This window comes from Culex quinquefasciatus, chromosome 1 (genome assembly GCF_015732765.1).
Source record: "Culex quinquefasciatus strain JHB chromosome 1, VPISU_Cqui_1.0_pri_paternal, whole genome shotgun sequence".
Lineage (NCBI taxonomy): Eukaryota > Metazoa > Arthropoda > Insecta > Diptera > Culicidae > Culex > Culex quinquefasciatus.
Window position 1 is genome coordinate 99,911,921 of NC_051861.1, and position 27,390 is coordinate 99,939,310.

At 32.3% G+C, this 27,390-nt stretch overlaps 1 protein-coding gene across 1 annotated transcript in view; it reads right to left on the reverse strand.

The window, feature by feature from the left end:
• Positions 1 to 1,778: 1,778 nt before the first annotated feature.
• Positions 1,779 to 27,390, reverse strand: part of LOC119770815 (putative uncharacterized protein DDB_G0271606) — a 35,470-nt gene continuing 9,858 nt past the window's right edge. Inside the window, exons 3-5 of the mRNA XM_038266346.1 lie at positions 19,908 to 20,119; positions 14,893 to 15,165; positions 1,779 to 2,236 (exon numbers count right to left, since the gene is read on the reverse strand). Of these exons, the coding sequence (XP_038122274.1) occupies positions 1,916 to 2,236; positions 14,893 to 15,165; positions 19,908 to 20,119 (806 nt within the window). The 3' untranslated portion in view covers positions 1,779 to 1,915. The remainder of the gene's footprint in view (positions 2,237 to 14,892; positions 15,166 to 19,907; positions 20,120 to 27,390) is intronic.

Consider the following 27,390-nt stretch of genomic DNA (forward strand, 5'->3'; position numbering starts at 1 on the left):
TGTACCCGGGCTGCAAGGTTCGGTTTTAAACTCGAGGTTCGTGTGCGCGTACAGACTGTAACGTCATGATTCGAATTCCCGGACGCTTCGAAACCCGGACACTTCATATTGTTTTATCAATTATTTGGATATAAGTTCGCATTATGAATGTCAAAACTGTGTTATTTGATGAATTCCAACATCAACTTCCATTTAAAGTTTGTTTGAACGCTGTACTTAATGCCAAAACATTTAAATACAATAAAATTATAAGTTTACCAAAAATGCGAAACATTTCACTTGAAATATTTCATAGGCGTTCGAAGCACCGGGAAGGCAAAGTAGAAATTTATGGTTTCGATTTCCTTAAATTCTAGCAAATTTTTATATAAACTATCGATTGTTTTGATGTTTACAGCTTATTTGAGACCTAAAGAATGTCATCCACTAACATTTCAGTCCAAATTTGTGCGATTCATAAATAAAATCGAGTGTCCGGAATTCGAAGCAAAAGTGTCCGGATTTCGAATCAGCTTTTATGAGTGTCCGGGATTCGAAGCACAATAAGTATTTTTAATTTTAAAATTCTGATAGAAATTGTTAGAAAAGACCTATTTTGCATACATTTTCTTGAAACTAACTGTTTATACTACATCCGGATGATGTTTCTACATTTCCAACTTATTACATGATTTTTTGCCAGCTATAACAAAAATGATATGCTACTAAGTGTCCGGATTTCGAATCATGACGTTACACGGCAGAGTTTAGGTTTGCTTGTACGCGTGCACACGCGGTGCTGGTGTTTGATCGAGTACAGAAAACAGAGAACGCGGTTGAACGCGGTGCACGGGGATCACTGATTTTAATTGTACTCCTCATTTTGCGGAGGAATGACAAACCTGTCAAAGTCACCCCGGCTATCAAAGTCGCCCGTTTTACGGTATACAACATTGGAAAACATAATCATTATCAGATTACTTGATGAAAAAAAAATTAGATAGATTCTAATTAATGTTTATAAACTGGTCATGAAAACCGTGTTTTCTTGTCTATGTCTTCGTTTGAAAATTGCATGTTCCGCTATCTGAACTTCCGCAACACATTCATTATCGTTGATGCTTCGAGCGAAGATATTTTACCCATTCATTTTTCCCAAGGTTCTCAGTACACAGAACTGCATTCCCCCGGCTTCAGATAGCTACTAATAGAGGAGCCATTCTTTAAATATTGTGATTCATTTGGGGAAGATTATCCCTTCCCTTGAGGAGAGCCCGTAGTCCAAGCGCTACTCAATGGTTCGAATAAAATTTTTCTGATTTTCCTCTTTAAATTCTCAAAAAACGTTCAATCAGCCGGACCTACTTTGGAGAAAGCCCTCGAGGGGGGGTTTACAGAAGCTGGGCAAAAAAGAAACGGAAAAGATTCTCCGCAACCCAAGTAGGGGGAAAGCCCAAGATAAGCATACCCGGACCCGGGGTCTAATGTGGCTTCTTCCTCCGTCTGATTTGAGGGACCGAGGGCGGTCAGAGTATTGGCATTTTTATCCGAGACTTCTCTATCCCTTCTGTCACTCCCCGGAGGCATGATTTGAACCCCTTTGAAGAAGAAAAATAAAAACGTTACGAAGATGTTTCAGGACGGCACTTGATGAGAAGAAATGCTTTAGAGTTTTGTTAAGTGCTTGAGAATCAATAAAGCAGTTTGATGCGTAAAAAAATGATTTTTGGATACTTTCCTACACAACATTATTTTGAAAATTCGGATTCTGAACAAAAGCCAACAGCCATCAATGTGCTCTTTTCAATTTTATTTTAATTTATCATTCAGTCTCTCCGAGAAAGCGCCTCAACGCAAGGTAGAAAATAATCAACAAAACAAAACAATTAAACACAAATCACTCCGCAATCAAGACCACTCTCGTAGCTCCCTCCGTCTAGAAGTTGTAGTTGAGCCCGTTGCTGTTGAACTTGACCTGGGACACCTCGTTGGAGGGTGAGTACGCCACACCAACCAGCTTCTGTCCCTGCTGGGCGGCGGTTTCCGTTGCAGCTGCCGAGTTCGATTCCGCCGGTTGTTGCTGTTGCTCGTAGTGTTGTTGTTGCTGCTGCAGGAGCTGCTGTTGTTGTTGGAGTTGCTGCTGCTGCTGGATGAACTCGTACTGGGACTGGGGATTCGGTTGGTAGGACTGCTGCTGCTGCGGTTGCTGGGGGTAGTGGGCCTGCTGCTGTTGGGGGTAAGCTTGACCGGCAGCCGCCTGGAAATCGAGAAATAAAGGAAACGGAAATGAAATGGGTGCTGCTAGTGGGCGTTGCAATTGGCAAACGCAGTGCGGTTAATTACTGACTATAGGGGTGGTGGTGATTTGCGGTTGAAGGCTAATGGAGCAAATTGGGGAGGAAATTGCAAGTAATAAATGTGGAAAAAGAGCAAATGAAACGGAAAGTGTGTGGTTTTTTGGTGGTTTAAGGATGATCCGATGAGAAATGATATGAAGTATAACAATTGGAATAGATCTGAATTTTTAAATTGAAATTCGTTGCAGTTTTAACATAACAGTTTTCTTAACGTGGCCCACGAGGTGTTTTTTATGGCCCGTGGATCCATTTTGAATACAGTCCAGACTCGATTATCCAAAGTATCAATTTTCCAAAGTTCGATTATCCGAAGGTTTGCATGGGATAATCGAAACACAAACAAATTAGTAAGAAGGGCAAAACAAATAATCGTATTTTTTCTTACTTCAACCATTAAAATTTGAGTTCTTCCACCCAATTTTAGTCAACTTTGAATTGTTGATCGACTGTAAAATTCAAAAATGCATTTTATCAATATTTCATCACCGTCATTTTGGCCACCATATTGGATTTAAAAATTCTTTAGAATTGTTAAAGCTCAACAATAAAAAATAAGACAAGAAAAAACAATTTTTTTTTCGAAATTCGATTATCCGAAGTGAAATTTTGCGAAGGCCTTCGGATAATCGAGTCAGGACTGTAATCTTGTAAAAAGTTCTAATGATCATGATCACTTGTAAAGTGATTTTATACTGTTTTTAAATAAAGGTTTATTTCAAACTTTTTTATGCTAATCTTTTTTTAATATTTTGTTGATAGAAAAATAATAATTCATTAATGTTTTGATCCCCATTTTAGGAAAAAGTTTCACAAGGATCAATTTGAGTGAAACTAGAAAATATTGTCTCAGGGTTTCCAGCCTTAGACTGGCAAGTAATTAATAATTACTTTGATTTTTAGCTGGTAATTCATTCATTACTTAGTAATTCATGGTAATTAAAGAAGTTAAATGTTATGTATTGGTAATTAAAGTAATTTTTAAATAATTATAGTAATTGTTTTTTATTGTTCTTCTTCATCGAAACTTATAAGTTTTTATATATAATCTATTCTAAAAGTTTTTTTTTAAATTCCAATACAGTGTCACACAAAGATAAAAAATAAACACAAACTGGTTCTGTATGTAGAAGGCCTTGTTCACCATAGTTCTCTCCTATTGAGCAATTCCACCTCAAATCAGGAATTTTTCTGGTACTTTTGTAACCGACCCTCTCCGATTTCAATGAAACTTTTTAAACATGTTATCCTAGGCCTATATAAGCCATTTTTATGTATATGGAGCCAGTTGCACTCAAAAATGACAATGACAAGCTGTCAAAGGCAAACTTATAGGAAATTGGACGAAAATATTTTCGAGACTGAAAAATCAATTCTGTCATTTAGAAATGGCAAAAAAACATCAAAAAACCTAATTTTTCAACATTTTTATTCTTAAAACCGCTGTATCTTCACAAGGATTGGACGAAGGACAATGGTCAATATGGAGACTTTTATGTAAAATTGTCTGGGAAATCGATTCCCACTATCGGTTTTTAATAATTTTGACGTTTAGACTACTTTTCAAGAAAACAGTTTTAGTAAATGATTTTTGTATTTTTTAAGAGACATAGTATCCTGCAGTTTTTGTCAGTCTTTTGGTAACATCTTAGGCTATTTCCTCAAAAATTTTGAACGAAAAAAAATCGTGACATCACCTTCAAATTTAACTTTTAAACTTAAAAATTAAAAAATCTCATGGAATTGGCGTGTATTTTTCTTTCAGTGTATTTTTTCAAAAGCCCGTCCAATTTCCTACAAGTTTGTCTTTGACCACTTTTTGATACGATGCAACGGCTTTGAGTTACAGTCGTTTTTAAATTACAAAATACAAAAATATTTAAATTACTTACGCCCTTCTCAAATGTCATTATCGAGTGCAACTGGCTCCATATACACAAAAATGGCTTATATAGGCCTAGGATAACATGTCTACAAAGTTTCATTGAAATCGGAGAGGGTCGGGTACAAAAGTAGGTACCAGAAAAATTCCTGATTGGAAGTGGAATTGCTCTATTACTTTCCAAAAAAATATGTTGTTGTTGTTCATGTTGTTTAGTGAAGCTGTTTAACAACAAAAGGCATTGCTATGGAATTTTACTCAGTGAAAAATATTTTGTTAAGCCAACATCTACTAATTTTTATTAAATAATTTTAAAAATATGATTTTTTTTACTAGAATTAAATAAAAATTGATTACTTTTTGTGCTTTTCCTTCTTAAAGGCAGTCAAAATTATTTGAAGTTCATGTGGATCAAATATTTAAAACCACCAGGCCCGTGATACTGACGTAGCTTGCTAAAGCCGCCTCCAAACATTTGGTGGCGCTGTTTCGGGATTTACATTGCAGAGGGTCACAAATCAAAATATAATAAATCTTATTTTTTTTTTTGAAAAAATAATCCTGCACGGAAAAAAAAGTGTGCGAGAAATCGTGAATTTCGATTCACGAATTCGTGAATATTTTTGTGCATGATTTCGTGATACCTTTCATGATTTCATGAATTTTATTCATGAAATCGTGCATAAAAATGCACGAATTTATGAATTTTATTCATGGCTAAAATATTTTTACGAATATTCATGAATTTTCCTTCATGAAATCATGCATATCACTATTCATGATTTCATGACTGATTTTCATGAAGTCATGATTAAACTGCATGAATTCATGAAAAATATTCATGATTTTACGATTATTTATGCATGCGTAAATTTTACGTCGTAAAATTTTATTCGCGAATTTATGAATCATGTTTTTCATGATTTCATGAAAGTTTACATGTTTTCATGAATAAAATGCATGAATTCGTGCATAGCATTCATGGGTTTATGAATTTTTATCCATGTTTATGACGAGTGATCTTGATCAATCAAGAACAGTTTCGTTCGAACTGTCATGTTTGTTTTTCACTTGCCAGTTCAGCCGCGTGTTTATTTGCCACGAAGTCAAACGCGTTGTGACTTGTCGCGTCCTGTTGTGTTTGCCGGTGAAAGTGGCCGTGATTTGTGGACCCGGGATTTGGAAGTGCTGTCCACCGGAACCGGGAAAAGATCTGCAGCCGTTCCGTTGGAAATGGCGTCGCAGCCAAGGGCTAGCAGGAAGAGGACCGAGCGCGGGAGGAGGACCGGGCGGCAGGAGGAGGACCGAGCGGCAAGAGGAGGGCCGAATGGCAGGAGGAGGACCGAGCAGCAAGAGTAGGACCGAGTGGCAGGAGGAGGAACGAGCGCGGGAGGAGGACCAGGCGGCAGAAGGAGGGCCGAGCGGCAGGAGGAGTAACAAGGTAAGAGACAGAACAGTTCCCGGTTTGTTTCGATTGTCGAATCAAGGGGAACATGGCCCATAAGACAGTTCCCGTGTTTTATCTCCGCGTGTGACAGTTTCTTGGTCGTGGACTCGTAGGGATTTCGGTTTTCTGTCAATTGCCGGAGCATTCTACGCGTTTGCCAGACAGTGGTGTTTGTTTTGGTTTTAGAAATGAATACATCCCGTATTTTATCGGTTCACGTGGATGCGCTGAGTGACATTTCGGTGCTTTATTTTGAGCTAGAAAAGGGGACATAGGTAAAGTATGTTAATAATTTTAATGATTTTAATATTGTAAGCATAAGCATTTTTAAGTATTTAACATATTTAAAGTATTTGAAGTTTATAACGTATTAAAATAATTTTAAGCAATTATATTTTCTTATTTCTTATTTTGTAAAGTATAATAAGTTTTTTGAATTTTTATTATTTTTAGGTATCTTAAATATGCTAATGAGTTTAGGTATTTTTATTTTTCGAGGTATGTAAATATTGTGACTTTTAAAAGTTTTTGAGTATTTAAATTATTTTAAATATTCAAAGTGTTTAAAGTTTGTTGAGTATTTAAATAATTTTAAGCATTTATTTTTTTCTAGGTATTTTAATATTGTATGTGAGCAGTTCTCTAGGATTTCGGTCATTCGATTTTTTTTGTATTTTTTAATCCGACTGAAACTTTTTTGGTGCCTTCGGTATGCCCAAAGAAGCCATTTTGCATCATTAGTTTGTACATATAATTTTCCATACAAATTCGGCAGCTGTCCATACAAAAATGATGTATGAAAATTCAAAAATCTGTATCTTTTGAAGGAATTTTGATCGATTTGGTGTCTTCGGCAAAGTTGTAGGTATGGATACGGACTACACTGAAAAAATAATACACGGTAAAAATTTGGTGATTTTTTATTTAACTTTATCACTAAAACTTGATTTACAAAAAACACTATTTTTAATTTTTTTATTTTTGATATGTTTTAGAAGGCATAAAATGCCAACTTTTCAGAAATTTCAGGTTGTGCAAAATCACTGACCGAGTTATGAATTTTAATCAATACTGATTTTTCAAAAATCGAAATTTTGGTCGTAAAATTTTCAACTTCATTTTTCGATGTAAAATCAAATTTGCAATCAAAAGTACTCTACTAAAATTTTGATAAAGTGCACCGTTTTCAAGTTATAGCCATATTTAAGTGACTTTTTGAAAATAGTCGCAGTTTTCATTTTTAAATTAGTGCACATGTTTGCCCAGTTTTGAAAAAATATTTTTGAAAAGCTGAGAAAATTCTCTATATTTTGCTTATTTGGACTTTGTTGATACGACCTTTAGTTGCTGAGATATTGCAATGCAAAGGTTTAAAAACAGGAAAATTGATGTTTTCTAAGTTTCACCAAACAACCCACCATTTTCTATCGTCAATATCTCAGCAACTAATGGTCCGATTTTCAATGTTAATATATGAAACATTTGTGAAATTTTCCGATCTCTTCGAAAAAATATTTTGGAATTTTCAAATCAAGACTAACATTTCACAAAGGCCAAACATTCAATATTACGCCCTTTTAAAATGTTTGTCTTGATTTGAAAATTCCAAAAATATTTTTTCGAAAAGATCGGAAAATTTCACAATTGTTTCATATATTAACATTGAAAATCGGACCATTAGTTGCTGAGATATTGACGATAGAAAATGGTGGGTTGTTTGGGTGAAACTTAGAAAACATCAATTTTCCTGTTTTTAAACCTTTGCATTATCTCAGCAACTAAAGGTCGTATCAACAAAGTCCGAATAAGCAAAATATAGAGAATTTTCTCAGCTTTTCAAAAATATTTTTCAAAACTGGGCAAACATGTGCACTAATTTAAAAATGAAAACTGCGACTATTTTCAAAAAGTCACTTAAATATGGCTATAACTTGAAAATGGTGCACTTTATCAAAATTTTAGTAGAGTACTTTTGATTGCAAATTTGATTTTACATCGAAAATGAAGTTGAAAATTTTGCGACCAAAATTTCGATTTTTGAAAAATCAGTATTGATTAAAAATTCAACTCGGTCAGTGATTTTTGCACAACCTGAAATTTCTGAAAAGTTGGCATTTTATGTCTTCTAAAACATATCAAAAAATAAAAAAAATTAAAAATAGTGTTTTTTTGTAAATCAAGTTTTAGTGATAAAAAGTTAAATAAAAAAATCACCAATTTTTATTTTACCGTGTATTATTTTTTCCAGTGTAGTCCGTATCCATACCTACAACTTTGCCGAAGACACCAAATCGATCAAAAAATTCCTTCAAAAGATACAGATTTTTGAATTTTCATACATCATTTTTGTATGGACAGCTGCCGAATTTGTATGGAAAATTATATGGACAAACTAATGATGCAAAATGGCTTCTTTGGGCATACCGAAGGCACCAAAAAAGTTTCAGCCGGATTAAAAAATACAAAAATTAAAATTGAAGAAAAAAGACCGATTTCGTAGAGAATTGCTCATGTATTAAAAATATGTTAAGTATTTGAAATATTATTTTTTTCAGTATGTTAAATATGCTAATGATTTTAAGTACATTCATTTGTTCAGGTATTTTAATATTATATGTTTTAAAGGTTTTAAATTATTTCAAGCATTTGAAATTATTGAAGTGTTTAAAATTTGTTAAGTATTTAAATAATTTTAAGCATTTAATTTTTTCTAGGTATTTTAATATTTCAAGTACTTCAAATATTTTAAGTATTTGAAATATTTTTTTGTTTAGGTGTGATTTTAAGTATTTTATTTTTTTCAGGTATTTTATTATTCTATGTTTTTAAAGATTTTAAATATTTCAATTATTTGAAATACTTAAATTGTATAAAATTTGTTAAGTATTTAAATAATTTTAAGCATTTCATTTTTTCTAGGGTTTTAAATATTTTAAGTATTTCAAGTATTTTAAGATTTTGAAAGATGTTCTTTAAAGTATGTTAAGTATATTAATAATTTTAATATTGTAAGTATTTTTTTTAAGTATTTAACATATTTAAAGTATTTTAAGTATTTTAGGTATTTTAAGTATTTTAAGTATTTTTAGTATTTTTAGTATTTTAAGTATTTTAAGTATTTTAAGTATTTTAAGTATTTTTAGTATTTTTAGTATTTTAAGTATTTTAAGTATTTTAAGTATTTTAAGTATTTTAAGTATTTTAAGTATTTTTAGTATTTTTAGTATTTTAAGTATTTTAAGTATTTTAAGTATTTTAAGTATTTTAAGTATATTAAGTATTTTAAGTATTTTGAGTATTTTAAGCATTTTAAGTATTTTAAGTATTTTAAGTATTTTAAGTATTTTAAGTATTTTAAGTATTTTAAGTATATTAAGTATTTTAAGTATTTTAAGTATTTAAAGTATTTTAAGTATTTTAAGTATTTTAAGTATTTTAAGTATTTTAAGTATTTTAAGTATTTTAAGTATTTTAAGTATTTTAAGTATTTTAAGTATTTTAAGTATTTTCAGTATTTTAAATATTTTAAGTATTTTAAGTATTTTAAGCATTTTAAGCATTTTAAGTATTTTAAGTATTTTAAGTTTTTTAAGTATTTTAAGTATTTTAAGTATTTTAAGTATTTTAAGTATTTTAAGTATTTTAAGTATTTTAAGTATTTTAAGTATTTTAAGTATTTTAAGTATTTTAAGTATTTTAAGTATTTTAAGTATTTTAAGTATTTTAAGTATTTTAAGTATTTTAAGTATTTTAAGTATTTTAAGTATTTTAAGTATTTTAAGTATTTTAAGTATTTTAAGTATTTTAAGTATTTTAAGTATTTTAAGTATTTTCAGTATTTTAAGTATTTTAAGTATTTTAAGTATTTTAAGTTTTTTAAGTATTTTAAGTATTTTAAGTTTTTTAATAATTTTAAGTATTTTAAGTATTTTAAGTTTTTTAAGTTTTTTAATAATTTTAAGTATTTTAAGTATTTTAAGTATTTTAAGTATTTTAAGTATTTTAAGTATTTTAAGTATTTTGAGTATTTTAAGTATTTTAAGTATTTTAAGTATTTTAAGTATTTTAAGTATTTTAAGTATTTTAAGTATTTTAAGTATTTTAAGTTTTTTAATTATTTTAAGTATTTTAAGTATTTTAAGTATTTTAAGTATTTTAAGTATTTTGAGTATTTTAAGTATTTTGAGTATTTTAAGTATTTTAAGTATTTTAAGTATTTTAAGTATTTTAAGTATTTTAAGTATTTTAAGTATTTTAAGTATTTTAAGTATTTTAAGTATTTTAAGTATTTTAAGTATTTTAAGTATTTTAAGTATTTTAAGTATTTTAAGTATTTTAAGTATTTTAAGTATTTTAAGTATTTTAAGTATTTTAAGTATTTTAAGTGTTTTAAGTATTTTAAGTATTTTAAGTTTTTTAAGTATTTCAAGTATTTTAAGTATTTTCAGTATTTTCAGTATTTTAAGTATTTTAAGTATTTTAAGTATTTTAAGTATTTTAAGTATTTTAAGTATTTTAAGTTTTTTAATAATTTTAAGTATTTTAAGTATTTTAAGTTTTTTAAGTTTTTTAATAATTTTAAGTATTTTAAGTATTTTAAGTATTTTAAGTATTTTAAGTATTTTAAGTATTTTAAGTATTTTAAGTATTTTGATTATTTTAAGTATTTTAAGTATTTTAAGTATTTTAAGTATTTTAAGTATTTTAAGTATTTTAAGTATTTTAAGTATTTTAAGTATTTTAGGTATTTTAAGTATTTTAAGTATTTTAAGTTTTTTAAGTATTTTAAGTATTTTAAGTATTTTAAGTATTTTAAGTATTTTAAGTATTTTAAGTATTTTAAGTATTTTAAGTATTTTAAGTATTTTAAGTATTTTAAGTATTTTAAGTATTTTAAGTATTTTAAGTATTTTAAGTATTTTAAGTATTTTAAGTATTTTAAGTATTTTAAGTATTTTAAGTATTTTAAGTATTTTAAGTATTTTAAGTATTTTAAGTATTTTAAGTATTTTAAGTATTTCAAGTATTTTAAGTATTTTAAGTATTTTAAGTATTTTAAGTATTTTAAGTATTTTAAGTATTTTAAGAATTTTAAGTATTTTAAGTATTTCAAGTATTTTAAGTATTTTAAGTATTTTATGTTTTTTTTAGTATTTTAAGTATTTCAAGTATTTTAAGTATTTTAAGTATTTTAAGTATTTAAAGTATTTAAAGTATTTAAAGTATTTAAAGTATTTCAAGTATTTTAAGTATTTTAAGTATTTTAAGTTTTTAAAGTATTTTAAGTATTTTAAATATTTGAAGTTTTTTAAGTTTTTTAAGTATTTTATGTATTTTAAGTATTAAAGGTATTTTAAGTACTTTAAGGATTTTAAGTATTTTAAGTATTTTAAGTATTTTAAGTATTTTAAGTATTTTAAGAATTTTAAGAATTTTAAGAATTTTAAGTATTTTAAGTATTTTAAGTATTTTAAGTATTTTAATTATTTTAATTAAAGAGTTGAACCAGTTTTCGGCTTAAAAACTCTGTAGTAAAGTATACAAAAAAGTATTTTAAGTATTTCGAGCATTTTATTTATTTTATGTATTTTGCGTATTTCAAATATTTTGAGTTTTTAAAGTACTTAATTTATTTTGCGTATTTTAAATAGTTTGAGTTTTTGAAGTATTTTGAGATTTTAAGATTTGTTAAGTATTTTATTTCGTTGTTTTTTTATTTTTCAAATTTTCAATTCAACTCTCTATGACTCTATTTTCGTCAAATTAAAGTGTTTGATCATCTGCATTAACAAAAATAAATCCCATTATTGTAATTAATCACATTATTGTAATTGGAGTTCCTAATGAGACAAAAAATTAATGCCTAAATTATACGAATTATCGATTCTTCTATTATGAGTACATCAGACAATCGAGTCTGGACTGCTCATGAAATCCCTTAGGTCTTTTTGTGGCTGCTCAGAATGTTTCTTTCATTAAAATAAACCAAAAATGCCGCCTACAACAATATATTTGTCCCGATTCACCCCGGATAATGGTACACATTCAATTTCATTTCAACTAACAAAACAAAAATAACGAAAAAAAAATGATTTTCGTCCTTTCGATTTTTCGCCCTTTTCGTCATGTTACTCCTCATAATTTTGACACTAGACACCAAAACTTTGGTACTTTTTAGGCTTCAGTGACATTGTATGCAGTTGACAGCCATAGCATCTCCGTGAAAACCACCCTCTAGTGGGGGCAATTTTGACGTTGATTGCTTATACCTCGGAAACGATTGTACGATACTTAATCATGAATCTTTTGTGAAATTTTCTGCTACGCGAAATTCATAATATTTAGATTGGTACAGAAAAAGCATAATTTAAGACTTTGAACAAAAAAATACTGTCTGTTCTTTGCTTGATGTACAGTGTTTTTTATTTTATTTTAATAGGTTTTTTTCTGTAAGAGCTATCAAATGAACTATTTCTAAATAGCTTTTTTTTTAAATTAAATATTTTTTTATCATGGTGAAAAGTAAATATGTAATTTATGTAATCAATCATTTTGGACCAGTAATTTCAGTAATTAATTGACAGACTGGGCATTCTCCGCCATCTCACACAGCAGTTGCTCCAACCCCTCTTCGATTTGCGTGAAACTTTGTCCTAAGGGGTAATTTTTGTCCCTGATCACGAATCCGAGGTCTGTTTTTTTCGTAAAAGTGCGATAACTCGTGATGTTTATGAGCAAATCCCTTATGTTCATAGATCATTTTTTATTATCTGCTCTACAGCTTTGTAGAACATTGTTACACTCTTAAAAATAACCCTGCAATGTAAGAAAAAACACGAAATTTAAAAATATTTTTCACGCAAATTAAAGAGGGGTCGGGGCAACTGCTGTGTGAGTTGGCGGAGAATTACCCATTGGTAAGTACGATTTTCACTTGAATTTAAGTTTAAGAAATTGGGTAATTCTCTACCAACTCACACAGCAGTTGCCCCGACCCCTCTTCGATTTGCGTGAAACTTTGTCCTAAGGGGTAACTTTTGTCCCTGATCACGAATCCGAGGTCCGTTTTTTGATATCTCGTGACGGAGGGGCGGTACGACCCCTTCCATTTTTGAACATGTGAAAAAAGAGGTGTTTTTCAATAATTTGCAGCCTGAAACGGTGATGAGATAGAAATTTGGTGTCAAAGGGACTTTTGTGTAAAATTAGACGCCCGATTTGATGGCGTACTCAGAATTCCAAATAAACGTATTTTTCATCGAAAAAAACACTAAAAAAGTTTTAAAAATTCTCCCATTTTCCGTTACTCGACTGTAAAAATTTTTGGAACATGTCATTTTATGGGAAATTCAATGTACTTTTCGAATCTACATTGACCCAGAAGGGTCATTTTTTCATTTAGAACAAAATTTTTCATTTTAAAATTTCGTGTTTTTTCTAACTTTGCAGGGTTATTTTTAGAGTGTAACAATGTTCTACAAAGTTGTAGAGCAGACAATTACAAAAATTTTGATATATAGACATAAGGGGTTTGCTTATAAACATCACGAGTTATCGCGATTTTACGAAAAAAGTTTTGAAAAAGTTGGTCGTCATCGATCATGGCCGTTCATGGTCACCCGCGACAGACACGGACGACGAAACAAAGAGAAACGCAAAAGTAACTTTTTCAAAACTTTTTTCGTAAAATCGCGATAACTCGTGATGTTTATAAGCAAACCCTTATGTCTATATATCAAAATTTTGTAATTGTCTGCTCTACAACTTTGTGGAACATTGTTACACTCTAAAAAATAACCCTGCAAAGTTAGAAAAACACGAAATTTTAAAATGAAAAATTTTGTTCTAAATGAAAAATGACCCTTCTGGGACAATGTAGATTCAAAAGTACATTGAATTTCCCATAAAATGACATGTTCCAAATTTTTACAGTCGAGTAACGGAAAATGGGAGAATTTTTAAAACTTTTTAGTGTTTTTTGATGAAAATACGTTTATTCGGAATTCTGAGTACGCCATCAAATCGGGCGTCTAATTTTACATAAAAGTCCCTTTGACACCAAATTTCTATCTCATCACCGTTTCAGGCTGCAAATTGTTGAAAAACACCTCTTTTTTCGCATGTTCAAAAATGGAAGGGGTCGTACCGCCCTCCGTCACGAGATATCAAAAAACGGACCTCGGATTCGTGATCAGGGACAAAAGTTACCCCTTAGGACAAAGTTTCACGCAAATCGAAGAGGGGTCGGGGCAACTTTTCCCGATTTCGTGTGAGTTGGTAGAGAATTACCCAATTAGAATTTACTCGCTCGCTCTTTTTGAAGTTTCCCTCATTATTATTGATAAGTGAAATTCTTTGTTGAAGATTTTTTCATCGCTAATGTCAACATTTCAAATTGATTTTTCAAAAGTTGACTGTATCATCATAGTTAGAGGGTGACGAGCGGGAATTCCCGAGAAAAAAATTCCGGAAAATCGACCATTTTTGGACCTTACGATTCCCGGGAAATTCGGTCGAGACTCCGGGAAATTTGAAACTTATAAATATCGAAACGAAATTATTTAAATAAATTAGAAAATTATTTGGAAAATTCTTGATTGTTTAGAACATTGGATGTTCAATGTTCGATGTTCAAGATCAAATAAACCAATTCTTCTCTTAACTTCTTATTGCGGAAATCCTGATACTGGGAAATTATATATCATTCGTAAACATCATAAACTAAAGGGTTAAGTCCCAAAAAGCTCAAGAAACAGTCTTGCATTTGCAGATTCAGAAAAAAGGTAAGATATAATTCCTCTTTAAAATGAGGATATTTAAATTAACGTTTCAAAGAATAAGTATGAATTGATTGTAAGTAAATCCGTGAAAAAAAAAAACAAATTTATTACATTTCATTTTAAATTATTACCTTTATTGGTATAGTCAAAAAAACTACCGGGTCCCGGGAATTCCCGGGAAATTGCCAAATTCAACTCTTGATTCCCAGGAAATTTAAAATCTCGAGAATCGTCATCCTCAAATCATAGTAATTCAAATGTCATGAAACTATTCGTTATACTTCCGATTTAATTATCCATCTTTTTGTTTTCTGACAGAGCTTTGATTTGAATTGAAAGTAGTAACCCCTGTCAAATGCAGTTATTTCTTTTCTTTGCTAGTTTCACGGTTATCAAATTTCAGCCCCCCAAGAGAAACAAAAAAAAGTATCACCATCCCCATCCACCAACCTGTTGACTCTGCAAGTAAGCCTGCACGTCCTGTGGCGAGTAATATTGCTGCTGCTGCTGTTGAAGTCTCTGCTGTTGTGCGGCTAGCCGAATGTTAGGATTGATGTAGTTCTCCTGAACGGTCTGGTACTGTTGCTGTTGTGGCTGCTGCTGCTGTGGATGCCCCCCACTGTACTGGGACACAAATCGACTGTACTGGGGCTGTTGGGACGCCTGTTGTTGGTAGTACGCGGAAGGATCGGCAGCCTGTTGGTTGTAGGTTTGGGGCAGTTGCTGTTTTGAAAAAAAAAAAGCAAATGAAATGATGCAACAAATGAGAAATATTGAAGTTGCAGCCAGTAGAGTGCACTACGTTGAGATTTGAAATTTTTTTATTCAAGGGAATTTTGCTTTTACTGCTCACATGAAAAGGCACTGTGAAGGTAAGCAGCTTTGCCAGTTCAGAAATTTTCGAAAATCTACTAATTGCGTATAATCCCACTGAAGTGCAGAACAATGTTTCAAACTCTTTTTTCTGTCTCGTTTCAGTAGAAGAGATAATTATGCTTTTACAGTACAGTTGGATTAACATCAGCAATGTGTACCAACATTGTGAATCTAAAATCCATTTCTCGGATTAGTTTTCAAAAAGCCGTAAGAGCCATTGTTAAACAAAGTCCTTTTTGCATCGGTATTCGACCTACTTACGAAAAACCAATATCAAAATGCTCGAGATTGTTCATCTACACGTCCTTCAAGTGCCCCAAACTTAAAATAAATGAAATTTTGTTTCATTTTCTAGAAAAACGAAAATTAGTGTCATTAGTGGCTCTTACGGCTTTTTAAAAACTCACCCGAGATTTGTTCATTGCCTCTAAGATTATTATTGGTAATTGAAATTAAAAAAAATGAAATTGAAATTACAAGCCATGGTTTCAACAACTGAATAAAGAAAGTGTTTAAAAATGCACTTTACACCTCGACGCTGTCGTGCTTACTTGTCGCGTGGCAATGTATGTAGATTAGATAAGGTAAGGCGGAAATTCCCCGCTGTCAAAATAGTTAGTCAAAATAGTTCTCTCAGATTTCGGTCTAATTTTAAAAAATGAATAACTGCGACTTTTTTCAAAAAAATCACCTAAATTTGGATTTAACTTGAAAACGGTGCAATTTATCAAAATTTCATTAAAAGACTTTTTGATTGCAAATTTGATTATACATCGAAAAATGAAGTTGAAAAATGCTTGCGACCAATATTTCGATTTATTGAAAAACTCAGTATTGATTCAAAAATTGCTTTTTTTCGTAAAATCGCGATAACTCGTGATGTTTATTAGCAAACCCTTTATGTCTATGTATCAAAATTTTTGTAATTGTCTGCTCTACAACTTTGTAGAACATTGTTACACTCTAAAAAATAACCCTGCAAAGTTAGAAAAAACACGAAATTTTAAAATGAAAAATTTTGTTCTAAATGAAAAAATGACCCTTCTGGGACAATGTAGATTCGAAAAGTACATTAAATTTCCCATAAAATGGCATGTTCCAAAATTTTTTACAGTCGAGTAACGGAAAATGGGAGAATTTTTAAAACTTTTTTAGTGTTTTTTCGATAAAAATACGTTTATTCGGAATTCTGAGTACGCTATCAAATCGGGCGTCTAATTTTACATAAAAGTCCCTTTGACACCAAATTTATATCTCATCACCGTTTCAGGCTACAAATTGTTGAAAAACACCTCTTTTTCGCATGTTCAAAAATGGAAGGGGTCGTATCGCCCCTCCGTCACGAGATATCAAAAAACGGACCTCGGTTTCGTGATCAGGGACAAAAGTTACCCCTTAGGACAAAGTTCACAAAGGGGCAACTTTTCCCGATTTCGTGTGAGTTGGTAGAGAATTACCCAAATACAAAAATAAAATAGAAGAAAAAAGACCGATTCCTCAGCTCAAAAGTGGAAATTTGACAATTTTGCGGGCAAATTTCACCGGATTTTTTTCATTGGGGTTGTTAAACGTGCCAAACTGAACCGAAAAACGCGTTTAGTTGAATTTATTTTTTTTGAAAAAATATTTGTGTTTTAAAGGCGTGTTTCGGTTTAGTTTGGCACGTTTAACAACCCCACAGAAAGAAAATCCGTTGGAATTTGCCCAGAAAATGATCAAATTTCCACATTTCTGAAAATCTCAATATAAAATCCGGGTTTCGTGCTAACTAACAATTTTGACAGCTTAAAAACCCGCCTTACCTTACTCATCTACATACCTTGGTCGCGTGGCGCTTTTTGACGTTCCGAGAAAAACGCATTTCATTGTTTGACCTTGAATAAGCAAAAATTAAAGCACGCAATGTAAACAATAACAAACACGTTTTGTTTGGTTGATCATTCTGTGCTAGGGCGTCCAATTTTCCCGGGATTTGAACTTCCCGGGAAACGGGAAAATATTTTTCAATTCCCGGTAATTCCCGGGATCCCGGGATTTTTTTTAAACAGTCATAAAATCTATGTTTGCATTTTATTTGTTATGTTTTTCAAGCTTAAAATTATAGAATAAGCTAGATAATATTATTGGTGATAATCTACACTTCAATCTAAACAAGGCCGACAGTTTCCAACTAGCTTAAAGGAAATTTAAAATGTTTTTTGCTCTTTGTTGTGCTTTGGATTTTAAATAAACTACATTTTTTTTATATAATGTGGTTCAAATTAAAGAAGTCTTCCATAAATATTTTTCTTTTAAATATTTTTTTATATTACATGACTAGAAAGACTTGACAATTCGTTTTGAAAAAGTCTAAATAAGAACAAATAAAATCTAATAAAATGATACCAGTCAATGTAAAATAGTAAAAAAAAAATACAGTGGACTCTCTCGTTGTCAATATTGAAGGGACCGTCGAAGAAAAAAGAAAAACATTTTTTTTCGTGATTCGATTATCTGAAGTCCTAAACAAACTTTCGGATCATCGACCTTTGGATAATTGACATCTCGAATAATCGAGTTTTGTTCCTGTTCCTGTTTCAACCGAAGCCATTCAAAACATAGTGCAAAAAATGACTTAAATAGCTATCCTAATTCGTTACATTTTTCGTGATTTTCCCCAATTTCCGGTGTTTGATAAAAATAATATATTTTTTTTTCAAAATTTAAAATCACGAATTTACTTGAAAACACTACCCAGTCATTGAAAAATATATTAAATAGAATGGAAAACCTGTAAAGGATCAGGCATTTTGCGGACATGCTGAAATTGTAATGCTTTCAATTTTAATTTCAATTAATTATTAAATGATCAACTTGTCATTTTTTCCACCACCATACCTTAATTTCCAGATCAAAATTGTTTTTTTTCAATTCCGGGAATTTCCGGGACAAACAATAAAAAATCTCAGACTTCGGGAATTTGGTCCTAAAATGAAGCTTAGATTGCTGATGTTATTGTTTACAGCGATAAAGCTTATTGTTATGAGTTCAATAACCCTTTGTACAATTATTTATTAAAGAGTTTAAAATGGATTTTTAAATCAATTTTGAAAAATTAACCTCGCGGTCCTTCTTGACAGAAAAGCTCCTATTTGACAGGACGTTCCAAGGGCACCATCGTTGATCCATCGAAAAAATGTTGTCTTGTCATTTTTTTTTGCATTAAAATGAAAAAAGTGATCAGAAATGGTTTTTAATTGTGTTTTTTACTGTTGTACATAAAAATTTACATAGCGCTTTAGTACCCAATTCCCAGTTTTGGAAAAATCCCGGGAATTTCGCCCGGGAATTACCGGGATGGACGCACTATTCTGTGCCTTTTCCTGAAGTTTGGTTGAATTTGGTTGCTGCTGTCACGAGTTATAATTACAAATGTTTACGGTAGTCGAGCTCGCACTTGTGTCAAACGCGTTGTGACCTGAAATCCCTTTGGTCAGTTGTCGCACTTACAGTAATTTTCACGGGTGTGTCAAGGTAGAGCAACAAGATTAAAACTTCTTTCATATGAAATGTGACAAAAATGCACGGATTTGTTTTTCGGGTTTTATTGAATATTTCAGGATTGAAAACGAATTTTTGGGATCTGCGAAGGTTAAAGGGTGAGTAGCTGCACAAAACCGCGTCCTTAGCTCAATTTGTTCCAAAATGCACGTGCGTCAAGATAGCACGACAACGACGTTATGCACTTTTCAGGCAATGTAAAAACAGAGAGTGTTTCCCAGAAAAAAAGCAGCACTAAGTAGCTTTCGGACGAAAATTCAAGCAAAATAGATCGCAAAATGAACACCGAAAATTGACAGCGCACAACTTTTTATGGCATCCGCCATTATGGCTACGGAGCGGAGTGGGAAGGGGGGAAAGGACCTCCCACACCCTTTCGGAAGCCATTACCAGTAAATAACAGCTCATTTTGCTGCGCAAACATCCTGCTGTGAGAGTTCGCTTTCGTTTTCGTTTACTTCCGAAGCTGAACTGTGAAAGCAAAGTTCGGGCACAATTTTTATAGCGTAAAGTATGTACCTACGGTGCAGAGCAGCAGTTTTGCAAGTTTCGTTTGTCGCAGCAGTTTGTCGGGTTCTCTGCGGTAGAGGTGTGTCCTTAAGGACGTGCCCCCTCCTCGACCGGGTGTTGTTTATTGGCACTATTTTGCCACTTGTCCCGTTCCTCCCCTTTTTGGAGACGGGAGGAGTTCTCGTTAGGAAACTTTTCGAGGGAAGACTTGGAAGCTGAAATTTCTCCAGTTGTCAACGTACTGTGTGAGACCCTTAGCTTGAAGTGTTCAAACGTTGGGATTTGTTGAATTGTTGAACACTTTGGAAGCTAAGGGACAGTCAAAAGTATCATTTCAATAGAAACTCAAGTGTATTCTGCTGTATTGAAAAAAATGTCACCAAGTTATCCTGGAATGTCTTAAGCTGGCACTTCTTGGATTTATTTTGTTTTTTTCAATTTTAGTTCCTAAACTTTTTATAGAGTCTATTTGTCATCTTAAAATTAAAAAAAAAAATGACGCAAAATCAGTGTTGCCAAACTTGGTGTCAAAAACTTACAGCATATTGTGGGATCTGAGCCGTTTGTGGCTGCTGCTGCTGCTGGGCGGCCAGGAGATGGCCTTGCTGGCCGTTGAAGTACCGCGTGAAGGACTGCTGGAAGCCTGGCGTCCGGATCTGGAAGCTGTTCTGGGAGGCGTCGTTGTGGAAGGACAGCTGGGCGGACGCCAGCGTGGCCAGCAGCGTGACGGCGAGGACGGTGCGCATGATGACTGAGGAAAAGGGATGATTGTGAAAAATAAGGTCAACAATTGTGTTAAAAATAAATAAATACTTTTGTTCAAAAATTAAAAAAAAAACCATAGATTTAGAATAGTTAATGGTCACCAATACACGGCTCCAATTCTAGCAAAGTGAAAATAAGAAATTTATTATTGAAAGTTCAAACTCTATTGAGATGTGAACGGAAATTTAAAATTGATAGAAACTCAACTCTCATAAAAAAGATTTTTTTTTCACACCTTTGGCATGATTAACTGAATCTTATGAGAAACTCTCTAAGTTTTCCCTAATCCACATTGAATTGGACTATTTGAATTTCATGAAACTTTGTCTATAGATTTTTATGGCTAAATATGCCGTTCTACATACCAGTTCCATACAAAAGTGAAAATCTACTCAAGAAAAAATCCAACAACGTTACTGGGGCGAATCGGGACACATGGGGCGAATTGGGGCAGCAGTTTTAACCATGTTGGAGAACAATATTTTGATTTTTCTGATTGGTTTCGGTTAGAACAGACTCAGACCAACAAAATGTGTACATCCGTTTCCAAATTTGAAAGCTTTAAGTGCTCTGAAAACTGTTGTCCCTATTCAGACTATAGACCCGATTCGCCCCAGATGATTTAAGCATTTTTTGTATCCAAAAATCATTCAAAATGTAAAATTAATATTTCAAAAACCCGATTTAATCCCACCTGGGGTGAGATAGAGCCTTTCTCACTAAAGTATATAACAATGGTAGAACTTCTTTCAGTTCATAACATCGTGTAACCAAAAATCCTATGATGAAAGCAAAGTATTATAAATGATATATTTTCCAAAAGAAATTAAAAACGAAAGAATATTTTCAATCGTACATAATCTTAATCAAACAAGCATTTATGACATACGCGAGCATGGCTGCGTCGCGCAAGGCTGCATACCATTCAGCATCTACGAAAGTGACAGAGTCAGAGAAAGCTATTTTTACAACCGCACCACTACACACTCAACCGCGAGTACGTTGGGTAGAATGCCATAGAGCTATCTAAGCCCGATCTCACACACACTAGCACACCATTTGTTTTGCTGGCTGGTACAAAATTTAACCTCACTTTTTTTCGTGTACGTACACGCAATACATGCGCACGTAGATAACTCTATTGGCGTCGCGAGCATTAAAAACCTTGAATACGATGATGAAGTCTAGTTTTAGGCGATTTTAGGAGCGCATGGGAAACAATTTGATTACGATATCTTCAATGCTGAACAAAACATCGATAGGCAAGCTACTACAAAACGAATATATCTCGAGCCACAAAATATATACGCCAGCATTCTCGCACCACTATTCGAAGCTCAACTTGTCGACTTGGTGTCGAAAATCGATGCAGTGTAATTTTTTGACGATTTTTCCGATGAAATCCACGCTAAATCGTAATATTTAAGAAGATGGAAATGACGTTTAGCTCTATAGTTAAATCTATGCCTTGTTTAGTAAGAAAGGAAAACAGTAAATCGTTCTTAAAATTGATCGGTATTGCCGATAGATGTCAAATTTGTTTCAGATGCTCTCTCATGGTCTGGTCATGGTCTATGAATGTAGAAAGAAATTTTGCGTAAAATTGGATGGAGGGGTCACCTGGTGGGCTTTACATTTTTTTAGGGATTTTTTTTCTTATAGTAGGTTAATCAAACGGCCCTAACTTCAGAGCCAAGTTATGAATCTTGATAAAAATTTGGGAGGATGTAGAGCTCGTAAATGCAATTTTTGGGGTAAATAAGAGATTTGAGTATAAAAAATTTTGACCTTATTTTTATTCGAAAACTGTGTAATTTGTTGGAAAATAGATTGGAGCAATTCTCTACCACAACCGGAAATGGATTTTATTTGTATTTTTTTATTTTGCTCAAACTTTGTGGGGGCCTTCCCTATAACCAAATAAGCTATTTTGTGTCATCGGTTCACCCATACAAGTCTCCATACAATTTTGGCTGCTGTCCATACAAAAATGGTATGTAAATATTCAAACAGCTGTAACATTTGACTGAATTTTCTGATCATATTGGTGTCTTCGGCAAAGTTGTAGTTATTGTTGAAGACTATTGAGGAAAAAATAGGTACACGGAAATTTTTTTTGCAGATTTTTAATCAACTTTTTTTAACTAAAACACAATTTCCCGAAATATGTATTTTTGATTTTCGAGATTTTTTGATTATTTTAGGGGACAAAAATCTGCAACTTTTGAGCCATAGAGAAACATGGTCAAAAAATCTGCCGCCGAGTTATGCATTTTTGAAAAAATAGTGATTTTTGGAAAAAAAATTAAGTTTCATGCAAAAACAAGTTTGGCATTATTTTTTAATGCAAAATTGAATTGGCAATCGAAAAGTATTTTACAGAATTATTGATAAAGGGCTCTGTTTTCAAGATATAACCACCGAAAGTTTGATTTTAGCGAAATATTTGCAGTTTTTACATTTTTAAAAATAGTGACCATGAGTGACCATTTCTGAAAATATTTTTTTTTTTTTTTGAAAAGTTCAGAAAATTTGCTATAAAATTGTATAAGAGACATTGAAGATTGGACCTCGGGTTGGTGAGATAGAGACGCTTTAAGAAAAAGAAACAAAAATTGAAGTATTCTAAATCTCACAAAACAACCCACCATTTTCCAATGACGATCACTCGATCTCCCGGAATTTATTTTTTCAATATTCGAGGGTTGGATATAGACGAGTTCTGTCAAGGTAAACCGATAGAGCGTCGAAAATTGATACAGTGTGATTTTTTAGCGATTTTTCCGATTTAAATTCATCCTAAATCGTAATATTTACGAAGATGTAAATGATGTCCAGACGTAAAGTAAAACCTATACTTTTCTTTAGTAAGAAAGGCAACAACAATTAAAATCTTGTTCTCCAAAAAAACAAAATCAGGAACAAAAATAATTATAATTGTTTTAAATTGAAATAATCCTTGAAAATAGCAGTAACATCGATAGTGAAACTTAACATAGAAACTTGCTCGCTCACTTCTACTTAAGCTATTTATCACTCCATTTCAGTCTAAAACGCTTTTAATGAGCTGTAATTGAAGGTCGATGGTCTGATATGGCAACATTAGAGACACGCTGGAATTAGATGCTTTTCCCCTACTAGCCATACGATTTTTAATCATATGATTTTAATCATTTATCAATTCTAATATTTTATCTTAATTTTCCAATATAAATTATAATTTTGTTGTTGTTTGAAAGTTTCAGGTTATTTCAAAAAAGATCTTAACTTATCTGGAAATAATTAGAAAGTGACAATGATTTGTGACAGTGTGGCCAGATCTTCAATTTTTTAGACTCGTTGGGCAGGTTATTGACGGATCTGGACACAGTTTTCATAAAGTTTAGTTTGATCCGGCTTTATTCGTGGACTTAAATGACAATAAAGTGGTTACAACTTGAGGCAGAGTTGCCAGATCATCGCCTGGTTTTTTTTCAACTAATTTTTCCAAAAATCTAATTTTTTTCTGAAAAATCCTTAATTTATCAAAAACAAATAGACCGTCATACAATTTTGTACACTTTTTTATGCCTGCTTTTGAATCCAAAACTGTGTTGCTACCTCATAAGGCCGTTGCAAATATTTTTCAAAGTTTATGTCGCCCACACCCTTCCCTTCAAAGTTGGCCTGAATAATCAAGGGGCAAAAAAAATTGCTTCGTAAAACTTCAAAATTTTAATGAAAATTTAAGTTTAATCAACTGAAAACCAGTTAAAATACATTTTCCCGCGTTTATAACGATATTTAGCAAGTTTGAACTCTTTTGAAAACATTTTAAATTTTCATGATATACCAATGTACAGTCCCACGAAAAGTTTTTTTTTTTGCGAAAAAAAATTCCGTCAATACCTCGATATTTTCAAAACCAATGATTAGGAAGCATCTGTACGCCTGTAAAATGCATTTTTAAACACTTTTTTTTATCCAAATGTTAAAACCTAGGCTTGTAATTTCATTTTTTTTTTGCCCCACACCCCTTGGCAGTGGTCAGAGCCGAGGGACTTAAACTTCAAAAAATATTTGCAACGGCCTAACTTGGATTTGAACCAATTCTGGGCAGCAACTTCTAATTTAAGCAAAAATCCCTTCTTGTTAAAGTTTATATGAAACTGACGATTTCAAAAATCCACACAGATCAACTACACTTTTGTGTTACATCTGAATGAGAACTCCGCGTAATCAGTGCAAATTTTCTTCACCTTCACGAACCGTTCCACAATTTATTTCCGCACATATTCATGTCACGTTATATCCAGCTTAAAAAAAATCCGAATCATCCTCGATAATGAGCACTTTTCACATTTTGCCACCCCAGCGGCAATCATAATTTAAAATGAAAATCCCAGCAGATTCACTCACTTTGCACTTTCTTTTCGGGACTCAGCTTATCAGCTTTAATTCCAACCGGATGAAATGCAGCTTCAACTTTACGTTTCACCCTTCTAGCACTACCTTCAAGGAATCCTGTATCTCGCTTTAGGCCCACCACGAACCACAACTGAAACCGAACTAAGCCGCAGCTAAGTTTAGCTTAAACGGTTAAATAAGTTCCACAATCACCCACCACCCGAGACAGACAAATGTAAACCATTTTGGTTTGGGTTTCACCGGAGGGGGTGAATTTTGATTTTCGTTGTGGGTGGTGAAATTTCACGAACAATGCCACCATCAGGGGGTCACGTTGTGGCGAATTGAGGAACAATTTCGGTGAACTGTTATTCGTATCAGGCGTTATTATTATTATTATTTTTACATTCATGGGATAATTTTAACAAATTTTGTTCCTGACAACGACTTTGAACCCCGATCGGTGTTATATCCACTCCGAAATGTTTAGTTTGCAACTCTATGGTAATACATTGACTAGCGTGATCTAAATCCGGGCTTTCTCGGGGCTACTCCCTAAAATCAAAGATTGGCTAAAAATAATAATAAATGAAATAACATGCCATAATCTAAACATTTGAATGAAAAAAGTGTTTTAAATGCATTTTACACTAGTTCAGTTGTTTTGCAATTTCCAGAGATTTTTAAATAAACCTAGACATGTTGATAATGATTCTAAACGAAGGGAAATTCATTTTAAATTGATTTCAGCTGATTGCCCTTGGATTTCCACTTAAATTTTGATGTTTAAAAAAAATCGCCTCCTGATTTTTCGTTTTTGAAAAGGGGAGAGACAAAAACATTTAAAAATATTTGTACTAGGTTTACAAACTTTTTTGCACCATTTTTGATTTTTTTTGTTTTTATTACATAACTTTTTATAGAAATAATCTTTTCATGAAAAGATGTTGTAGCAAAATGTTCGGCTTCAGAATCTGAAAAAAACGTAGAACTACACAGTAAATTTTGGATTGCCATTTCAGTAAAATAATTAACTGAATGCGATTCAGTAATCATCACTTTTGCTGAAATTCGGTAATGAACTAAAACATTGCTGAAAAATCAGTAACTGCATCTGTCAAACTGAAATGTCACTATAGGGGGATAGCGTCGCTATTTTTAGACCACATTTTCCACTTTTCCTCATCGAAACCGACTACTTTATCGACTTCGTTTTGCTGGGCGAGATAGGACGCGGTCTATTTTTAGACGATGACTCAGCACTTTTACACTCTTGCGCTTAAAAAAACCAGGTGGCAGCACGATGTAACGCCACGATCCTATGACTTATTGTTTGGATGCTGCCGAGAGAAAATCCTCTTTCAAACATGTTGCGTTTTTTTTTAAATTTTGTATTATGATCTTTAGAAACCAAGGAAAGAAAAATGGTAATAACAAATGACTCGATGCTTACCACCTGTTTTTTAAGGTTTGGACGATTGATGAAATAAATGTATAAATAACAGTACTGGAAACATTTTCAATGACAAGCAAAATCAAATTTTGATAACTTAAATACCACCAACGATTGCTGAATCTTCAACAAATTGTCGCCATCGTGGTAACTTGTCGTACGTGCATTTTGGGCCAAATTGAGTTAAGAACGCCATTTTGTGCAGCTCACAATGCCTTACCTTTTGACCTTCACAGATCCCCAAAATTCGATTTCAATCCTGAGATATTCAATAAAAACCAAAATAGCTCCGCGGATTTTTGCCACTTTTCACATGAAAGAAGTTTCAGTCTTGTCGTGCTATCTTGTCACTCCCTGAAAATTTTGGTAAGTGCGACAATTGGCCAAAGCGATTTCAGGTCAGGATGCGTTTGACGCACGTACAAGTGAGACTACCGTAAACATTTGTAATTATTACTCGGAACTCCGGCAACCAAATACAATACAAGTACAATCAAACTTAGGGGCAATGCATAGAAAGGTCAACCAAACAAAACGTGTTTTTCATTGTTTACATTGCTTGCTTTAGTTTTTGTTTATTCAAGGTCAAACATTAAAACGCGTTTTTCTCGGAACGTCGAATTGGCGGGTGCGACAAGATAGCACGACGACGTCGAAATGATCTGTCAAACTGTCACAAGAAAATTACTGAATTTTCAGCAAATAATTTGACGCTTCTTTTGCTGAAATTTCAGTTGTTTTGACAACTATTTTACTGAAATTTCAGTAAATCATTTGTCAAAGTGACAAATATCAGTTAACTGCGAATTCAGTAAAATCTAAATAACTGAATCGTTTACTGAAATTTCAGTAGATGAAAATTCAGTTAAACTTTACTGAATTTCAGTTAAAAAAAATTGGTGTGTAGGTTTCAGTCATACTTTCAATAATATCGGATTAGTTTTCAAAAAGACTTAAAAACCATCGGTAAACAAAACCCTTTTTGCATCGGTATTCGATCTTTTAAAAAAAAATTCAAAAATGTTTGAGATTGTTCATCTACACGTCCTTCAATCGCCTTCAACTTAAATAAAATGTAATATTGTTTCAATTTGGAAAAAAAATGAATACTATAGCGCCAGAGATCACGGTGGCTCTTACGGCTTTTTGAAAACTCACCCGAGAATTGTTAACATGTTTCATCACAAAATGTGCAAAGTTCCCAAGACGTGTACATACCACTACATACTTTTGTTAAATATTATAAATATGGTAGGTATGACAATTTATTTGTAATTTTTTTTTTCAGGATTTAATTTAATATTTTTCGATTATTATTTTTTATAATTATTTTTTTCAGCATTTTACTAAAGAATTTCAGCGCAAGTTTTTCACCAATGTGAAACAGGTCATATCGCGCGTTTCGTAACTTTCAGCGT